Below are 9,126 nucleotides of genomic sequence, written 5' to 3'. Positions count from 1 at the left end.
AAGATTGTCAAGACACAAATCTGTGCCTTCCCAGTCTGATAATGTGGATTCTGGGGAACAAGACCTGCTTCCTGATAACACCATACTGCAATCTAAGCAATTACTTGTGAACAGAGGAACAGGCGACTCTGGAGAAATGGGTCTAAATTCACTACAAGACCCCACTGAGCTAGGAGAATGACGGTTTAGCTCAGAAACCCAATCCTCGACCGACAAAGGGCGATACTCTTCCTCTAACAGGAAATTGGATGAAACATCTGTAGACTCCAGCAAACTGACACCAATTATAGGCTCAGACTCTGTTTTCAAGGAAACACCCCTTACAACATCTGCATATGTCATAGGCCTGGCAGCAGCATGAAGGGGAGATGAAGTTAAAGTTACTGCTGTGTCTTTAAGCCTTGGAGGAAGTGAATCTGGTGATTCTGTGTGGTTGTCAACAAACATCTCCTGATGACAAACGTCAATCTCCTCTGTATCTGACAGCATTGATAGCACTGATCCTGGTCTATCTACTGAATATTGCAGGTAATAACTGCAGTGTTGCTCATGTAACACATTAAACGTTTCAGACAAAAATTGACCTTCAAATGATGCCAAAGACTCTGGAGAGGAAGCTCTAATATCTAACTGAGGCCTTTCAGTGGAAGGAGGTGGAATCTTTCCTTCCATGGGAAGTGTGTTTTTGTAATCAAAAGTTGGAAAATGATTTGAATGGAGTCCTTTGGCCACATCATCTTCAATATTTCTAGTATCTTTACATTCACAACTTATACAAGTTCGTCTAGAGTCACTGTTGGGTAGAAACAACAAATTTTCATCTGATAGAGCAATGGGTGTATTCTGAAATTGTAAAATATATTGTGGTTTCTTTACAAACTCAAAAACTAAGGGAGTGTTGGTTGTTTGTGTTTTTCTGACAAGTGTAAAGGTTTTAACAGCCTTTTTACTTTCTTCATCATTATATGTTTCTGAGGATCCCACCTTAAAATTGACACATACATTTTCTGGTTTCTCTTTTTCCATCACATCATTTTCTGACTGACCTAATAATAATAGGTTTTTAGAAGATTGTGACCTAAGAGTTAACTCAGAGGAACCCAGGTAAGTTTGTACATTTTTATTTGGTTGTGTTTTGGTTTTGTCACTTTTAAAAGGAAATAAACCAAATGTTCCATCATGACAAAGAACTTCCTCACTTCTGATATTTGCAGGAGCCTCACCTTTAGAATATTTAACATCCACAACTGCAGTTTCCTCATTCTTTTCTTTCTTTTCTTTTATCTGAAGTGTTACTGAATCTGGATCCCCCAAAGTTTTTTCACAATTCCAATCTCTGAAAGATGGTATTGGAACATTTTTAGACACTTCAGTATCAACACAATCATTATCATAGTTTTGTGAACATGGAATAATTGATGAAAGATTCTCTTTGGATGCGTTAAGAAGCAACATAGATTCATAGTCTGAGTTGACAAATTGTTTTCTTAAGGACATATCTGGATACACTTCCTCACAAGGCATTGCAATCTGAACATCATTGATCAGTGTTGGTGTTGGTTGGTTACCACCTGAATAAAGTAAATAGTAGTTACAGTATTGGCTTCTCAGTTGCGAGCGGGATGGTTCTGAGTATATGAGATCAAGAAATGAGAAGCTACACTGAGAGGATTGAGATTCTGGGGAAAATGGTCTACAATCCTTCTCTGATCCTGGAATAGAAGTTAATAACTCATGTGAAAATTGACTTTTATCGCACGTAAAAAGCTCAATTAAAAAATCATCAAATACATCTGAGGCCACAGGCATTCTCTTTTCAGCCTTCATATGTGAAACATCTGGAACAGTTTGACCATATGTAGGAGTCTGAGAGTCAGAGGACAGTGGTTTACAGAAATTGCATAAATCTGAATAATGGGAAGTTGTACCCAATTCTGAACAAATGTTTTGTTTATCTTCATATGTAGGTAGGTACAAATCATTTTCATTGTAGTTTAGAGTAATATCTGGCAAGCTGAGTCTATTGGGATTTGGAGAAGGTGCCCAAGAATCTTCCAGTGTGTTGGAAAAGTCTGTAGGAAAAAAACATTTTGTACACAGGGGAGAATCAGGAGACATTGCCCTGTAATCACTAATTGACATTACCGATTCAGGAGATGATGCCCTAAACATACAGGTGTTTGTCATCAATGTATCAGCTGTGAAAAGGCCTGGTTCACTAACAGGTGAAAATGAGTCAAACTGTTCTTCTGACACCAAGACATCAGGGGTCAGAGGTTGAAAATCAAAGAAATTTGATGGTATTGTCTCAGTCACTCTTTGATCAATTTGAAGTGGAATGTGTGAGACAAATGTAGGACAAAGGTTTGTATATCTATCAGTTGAGTCACATTCCAAATGAATGCAGCAGCTGTTTGTTTGATTCTGTGGAAAACTAGCCTGATTTTTCCTTTTTTTGTCTGGTTTCATCATGCTGCACAAAGCTGTACCAATAATAGATCTATTCGATATGTCATCTGTTTCAATGTTTTCTTCCTCAATGAAAGGAATTTGTTGGAGATACCCATCCTTTTGTGCTTGTTCTTTAGCATTATTGTTTTTGTATGACATGACAGCTTTGGGTTCCAAATCAAAACATGAAGCCTGTGGAATCTTGTAATGACTTGACAAGACATCATCAGGTTCCTTCTGAGATATCCTACTTTGGCGCACTACATCTGTGGCATCTTCGGTCATGGCCAAAGTTGGCTTATTCTTCTTTAGTTCTATTGCTGGTGACACTGGTTCATAAAGTTCAGTTAAAATAGATCTTGTTGCTTCTGTATTTCCAAGCATAAGTGTGCAGTCTAACTCTTCAGAAAGCTCAGTAAAGTCACTTTCAGCTTTGTCTGACTCAGACAGGCTTAAACCAAAGTCCCTGATAGATATAGATAAAGGTACATTCATAGCATTTGGTATCTGGTTTTTCTTATCCATTAACCCGCACTGCTTCAAGGGTAAGGTCTGACACCTGTCCAGTTTGAATAAGAGGTCAGCTTTGGCAGACCTTACACAATCATCTTTATTACAGCAGGAAACTTGGGCCTGAGCTGCTCGGCTCTTCGATGTCTCTTCTTTTTTACTGAAGCATGTACTTACTCGCTCTTCTGTATTGTGACTAGCAGAGTCTTGTGCCACCATGTCTTCTGAGTTCCATAGATTGGGATTCAATTCACTGTTAAAATAAAGAGATAGGTATAAAACAAGATTTTGATGACAGAAAATAAAGGGTAATAACTAGAAATATAAAACAAATCTGGATCAGTTGAGGAGATGATAAGGACATAATGTCCCACACAGTGTTTGGGGTTGAATTTGCCATGTCATACCTTGGTAACACTTAATTACACTTCATTTGACCAATCAAACCCAAATGTGTACATGTGTACCTCTTGTATTTGACTGGCACTACCACATGGCAATGAAATCAACAGCTGAAGTGTGAAACCTTGGTTAGTTTCCTTGGCACTGACCCTATCAGAGTGTTTTCGTTTTTTCAGACAAATTTGAGCTTTAATAGGCAGCGGTTTCTTACAAACAGAATGATCTGGAGCAGTGTATCTTGCCATATGAACCTGTGTTTAACTGGATGAGCCTAGGAGACCAAATTCCAGTCAGTTGTCTGGAGTTACATGCCACTGGCACATTAAAGTATAGGTCAAGCCCTGCCACACCTGACTTGGGCCTGGCAGGGCTTGATCCACAATTAAATTGTTAACCAGAGCAAAAAGAAAAACCTGATATTAAAATAACATTTGATTTAAAGTATTATCTTTGGATTAGACATCTCTTTTATTGCGGCCAGTCCATTGAGTCGCTTGATGAGGAATTTTCTATAAAAATATGGGCCCCAATAGATTCTGTTTACTGACATTCCAAAGGTTTGCAAGTATGAAAATAGTTCACATTTCAGGTCCAAGCAATATTGCAGATTAAAGAATAAATTCAAATTCGTGATTTACTGTGGGATTTCGAGCTCCTCGAATAAATCCCCATGAATGCTCTCCGAACGGGTTTGTCCTGCAGGTTCTGCCCATGAAGGGATGTCCAGTAAGGAAGCAACTGAGAGGTCTTCTTCAGAGACGGCTGGGGGTGGTCTCCGGTCTGACTCTACCCTCCTCACAATTCTGGGGCTGTCTGTATCATCTTGAACTGAAGATAGGGCTACTGAGACTAAAACAAAAATGAATAATGGATTAGACTACAAGAAAACTGACACAAAGGTTACTGTAGTGTTTAAAAAGACCCTCAAAAAGGTTCGGCTACCTTCGCTGTGATCAAGGGTCTTTTCTATCTCTGCATAGGTCCTTGAAGTTTGCTCTTGAATTGACTTGCTCATCTGGGTTTCAATGAGATGGACAATGTCCATACGGTTGATCTTCGTTAGTCTTTTTATCAGACAGTCCTCTGCAAAACATATAAAATAATTTTAACAACCATTTACTATTTAGGTCTGCGTGATTTTTTTCAGATTTTTAAATTATATCCAAACACTCTTTGTATCTGGTACTAGTACTAGTAATAAACCAATAAAAACATAATAGAGAGATTTATAAAGTTTTCTGTCTACAAAATAGCTTTTCAAGTATTAATGTAGATTATGTCAGTAGAAAAGGGTATACAAAATGTCCTTCAACAATTGGTGAACTATGTGATGGTGAGATTGCTACATTGCAAAAAAGTAAGTGATGGAACCTAAAGCATTAAGGAAATTGAAACTTTTTTACAGCACATATTTTTGTGACAGCACAATTCAAAGAGCTGTATATGAAATAAACATAAGAAAAGGAAACCAAACAGAGAAAAAGCGCATCACAGTGGAATAACATAGGGAGAGACCCGATTGCTAAATCTCCCTTAGAGTGTCTTAATGTTCAGTGGCTAAAGTTTGTATGAACAAATGCAACAAAATCTAGAGATTGCCACATTAAAACATTTGTGATAGCATTTTTAAATACCTGTGGCATGTTTGCCTTCGCGCTCAACCCATCTTTGCAGCAAGGCATGACTCTGCTCTTGCAGGGAATTAGGATTCTCTATTCTTACTCGCTGAATATCATCCTCGCTGAATTCCAGTTCCCTTGCCAGCTCTGGGGTGATTTATAAGAAAGAGATTAAAATTCTGAACACAATATACTGTAGTGAATACAGGGAGGTTTGGCTTTGAAATATGAGTATCATAACAGTGTTGAAAGTGGACAATGAATTACACTATATACAGACACACAAACTTTCTAAGTAGCATTCATTTACAATGGCACCTCTGTTCAGATTTTGTTTTCACTAACAGCTTCCTGTTTAAAGAGATAAAATCGTACTTTTTTTCTCATGAAACTACAAAATTTTTGTGTCTGATTTAAATATTCAATCACAAATAAATCGGAAATGGTAATGCCTACAGTACAAGTTCCACTGAAAAACTTTATTTTATGTGTCACCTTTGCACTTATACCGAACGTAGGCATTTGGACCTAATAACAGTGATTCTATTCTTCATTTTATTTCTTGTATATTCTTAATGTGAATACCTCACAAAAAAGGAAAATAGTGGCTTTGTAAGATTTTGATCAGTCTGGTGAATTAAGGCACACTCTACCTGAGGAAAATGAAAGTTGAATCTCCAAAAATCTAATCATCTTACAATTATATATATATATATATATATATATATATGTAATTAACTGCTTACCTGTCCAGCTGAATCCAAGAAGATCTGCAATTATTGTCAATGTTTCCTCTTTCCTGTCAATGTCATCCTGCCAGTCAGCTAAAAAAAAGAAGGCAATCATAACTGAAAAAATAAATGGGGATGTCCTCCTGTTAAAGACAACAAACTGTCTCATATGCAGCATATACAAAACATAAAAAATATCCCTTTGTATGGCAAAACATAACTTCCTCAGGAATCAATGCTATAGGCTGTAAGTTCAATGAGGATATGTGATGTATTCATGGATGGTAACACAAAAATTGGATTACTTACGAACATAAAGGTCACATAAAGAAAACATGCTTTTAGACCATCAGTGTTAGCGTTGTTATTAATGTGTTGGTTAATATGTAAAAATGTAGAACTAGGTTGGTTAACATTAGTAAATGTGGGTGACTGTTACTTATGATTCCAACTGTATAATAATGCTGCATCAAAATTTTCAGCTTTTGTATCTTGAGATTGCATTTTCCCTCCGAGATAGTGGGAACGGATTAAATGCAATACTATTACAAATGTGCAACCGTGCCAAAAGAAATAAGGCAAAAGTACAGAATGGAAGGAACCAACTCCAATGTCAAAATAACAGCAAATGAATAATGGTGAGACTGTTGTTTGGAAGAGGAAAAGGACCTTGCTTCTAAAGAAAGAAGATAGACTAAAAGCCAAATTCGCCTTGAGCCATACCTGCTGTAAATTCTGGAGTCTGATCATCAGCGATTCTCTGCATCTGAGTTTCCACTGTATCATCCCAGGCAGGCCTCGACTCAAACACATCCTCTGTTCCACAAGATGGATGCACAACTGGCAGCTGACTGCCATCAGAATCTGAACTATGGGAGGCTTGTATGTCATATGTAAATATAACAGAATCTGAACTCATGTGACTGGCGCTGCTCATGTCATCAGCCTCTAAGGAAGACCTCAATGATGTTTCATTTATTGGTGGAGAACTTGAAATCTTATCACCTAAAACTTCCTCTTGGATAATTGTATTTGAGTTGGATGGGAAAATAGTTAATATGTTTGAGGGTTGACTGCTCTCAGAATAACTCCTACCATCTTTAATAAGAGCCCTGGTTGGTTTATCCTCAGATCTAGTTCTACGACTTGATTTTAGGATTCCTTCTGCTTTTTTACTAGTCTGAACCAGCTCTGAAATATGTGGTTCTCGCATTGATGATTCCACTGCAGCCTTGGGAATTTTTTGGATTTCCTGGGGTGGGGGGGAACCTTGACGATATGTAATTTCTATTACCGAGCACTGGTCTTCATCTTCATCAAATTCATCATCATCAGAAGACGAGGAGTCAGAACAAATCTTTTCAGAGTCTATCAAATGGTCAGCAACAGAGCTATCTGATTGAAGATCAGCTATTGTTGTGTCCAAATAGCCTAGGCCAAGGCATTTAAGACTTTCAGCCTCTGCAGAAATATCTGTAAGACTCTTAGGAGCAGTTGGAGAAACAAGGTTAACGTCTGTAAGGCCACAGGGATCAATGTTTTCAAGCGATTTCTCAATTCCTGACCTTTCAAGAGTGGTTTCTGTGAAAGGTTCAGATGTAGGACTAGAAATTACATCACAGACATCCTGACTCAGATGTGGTTTTAGAGTTTCTTGAAGGGTTGTATCTGAAATAGCTGCCTCCAGAGCAATATACCCAACTTGAGGCTCCGTAATGTGAAAGAAAGAATATTCTTCCTCTTCTTCATCATCGTCCCTTTTTGTCATGTCAATGGCTCCACCTCGAGTCATTTCAAATAGTTTTCCTTCCTGAAACTGAAAAGGACTGGGGCTTTTCTCTCCACCTGGTTTCTGAATAGGTACTTTTTCAGGTGTTTTTTCCTCTGCACTTACAATACATATTTGTTCCTGACCTACATCCTGTTCCTTTAAGTCTACAGAATTGCGACTATAACACAATGTTAACTCTTCAACTTCTGAAGTTGTTCTGTAGGCCTTGAGTTTATTAAAAAACTGTGCCCCTGCTACTGGGGAATTCTCCTCTTCTGTCATGTCTTTGTCTAATTCTGCTATCAGGGGCACTGAGATGCTTTTCTTTGCTACCTCTTTCTGACTAGAAGTTACACACAATGAATCATCAACTAGCTGGATAAAGCTGCTTTCTTCAGCATATTGTTCACAGCTGTTGTCCAATATATCTTTGGAAGAAGTTTGTACAGCAGGGTCAAATTTTAGATCTATTCTGCTTTCCTCATGATCACCTTCCTTGCACAGTGTAGGGGCATCTAACAATTTGTCTGTCCTCACTTTTGATTCCTGTTCCATTTCATCAAATGTTTTTATCTTTATGGCTATCTTAAACATCTCTTCCTCTGGAGTGTATTGTTTATTGATGGTATCACTCACACTGTCATTACTATGAAGGGAGTCTTGGCTGATGATTGAGTGAACATTCTCATTTGAGCACATACTGACCCCCATTATTTGGTGTGTAGAGCTGGGATACTCATCATCCTTTATTTTACTTTCCACTTGTGGGACTACAGTTTTGTTCTCTAGTGCATTTTCAACACATTCATCTGTGTCAATAATTTTATCAGAAGCAAAACATGCTTTGAGCTGGGAAGCATAATCTTCATACACAGCAGTCCGTACTGGCATCGGTAATTGATTTTCCTTGGGTTGAGTAGGACTTCCTTCAAGAGAGTCTTGACATGGAGATTCTGTGTTAGGGCTTAGCTCAATTGAATCAGGAGACTTCTTTGATGACCTGTCTTCCATCACAGGGCTGGCCTCTAATGAATCCAGGTGGTATGGCTCTGGATCTGATTCATCAAACCCCTGAAACTGAAGGTTCTCTAGATCAGATGGTCGCTGTAATACATTATGAGAACATGAAACCTGGAAAGAACCTTGTTGGAACTTTGAAGTAGCCTCCTTATATTCAGTGACCTTAGCTGAATCTTGGTCAATGTTTCCATGTTTGTCAATCGTCTCTTCTAAATTGTCCCTTAAGAGGTTTGTTTCTTTGCAGGTCTCTCTGACCAGATCCTCTTCATAAAAGCTTTGTTGTGTCACAGATACTTCTTCAACATATTCATCTAGGTTACTTGTGAGATGAGACAGCATAGTTGATATATCTTTTTCGGCTACACCTTTTTGTGGGCTTCCTCTTCTTTCAACATAAACTTGATCAAGTTCAGGCTCAGACATTAGGGTTTCTTTTTGTTCTTTGACCACAACTCTGTCGGTCTTAATCTTTCCCTCTTCATTAAAAATATCGTCCATTTTATGCTTTATCACTTGCATTTCTTCGTAGCTCTCTTTGACCATATCTTCTTCGTGGTGACTTTGTCTTGTGACTGGCATTTGTTTAACATATTCATCCAGGTCACTTGCGAGATGAGACAAC

The 9,126-nt window shown here is 38.1% G+C and overlaps 1 protein-coding gene across 2 annotated transcripts in view; it reads right to left on the bottom strand.

Annotated features, from left to right (window-relative positions):
- Positions 1 to 9,126, bottom strand: part of ank2 (ankyrin 2, neuronal) — an 82,517-nt gene that overhangs the window by 13,095 nt on the left and 60,296 nt on the right. For both annotated transcript variants that reach the window (XM_015376205.1, XM_015376204.1), the window contains exons 40-44: positions 5,729 to 5,806; positions 4,998 to 5,129; positions 4,306 to 4,446; positions 4,002 to 4,212; positions 3,139 to 3,214 (exon numbers count right to left, since the gene is read on the bottom strand). In XM_015376205.1, coding sequence (XP_015231691.1) covers positions 3,139 to 3,214; positions 4,002 to 4,212; positions 4,306 to 4,446; positions 4,998 to 5,129; positions 5,729 to 5,806 — 638 coding nt within the window. The remainder of the gene's footprint in view (positions 1 to 3,138; positions 3,215 to 4,001; positions 4,213 to 4,305; positions 4,447 to 4,997; positions 5,130 to 5,728; positions 5,807 to 9,126) is intronic.

This window comes from Cyprinodon variegatus, unplaced genomic scaffold (assembly GCF_000732505.1).
Source record: "Cyprinodon variegatus isolate N-32 unplaced genomic scaffold, C_variegatus-1.0 Scaffold131, whole genome shotgun sequence".
In the NCBI taxonomy this organism is placed as follows: domain Eukaryota; kingdom Metazoa; phylum Chordata; class Actinopteri; order Cyprinodontiformes; family Cyprinodontidae; genus Cyprinodon; species Cyprinodon variegatus.
The sequence above is the reverse complement of the archived record's forward strand: the minus strand, read 5'-3'. Positions and strand labels throughout refer to the sequence as shown.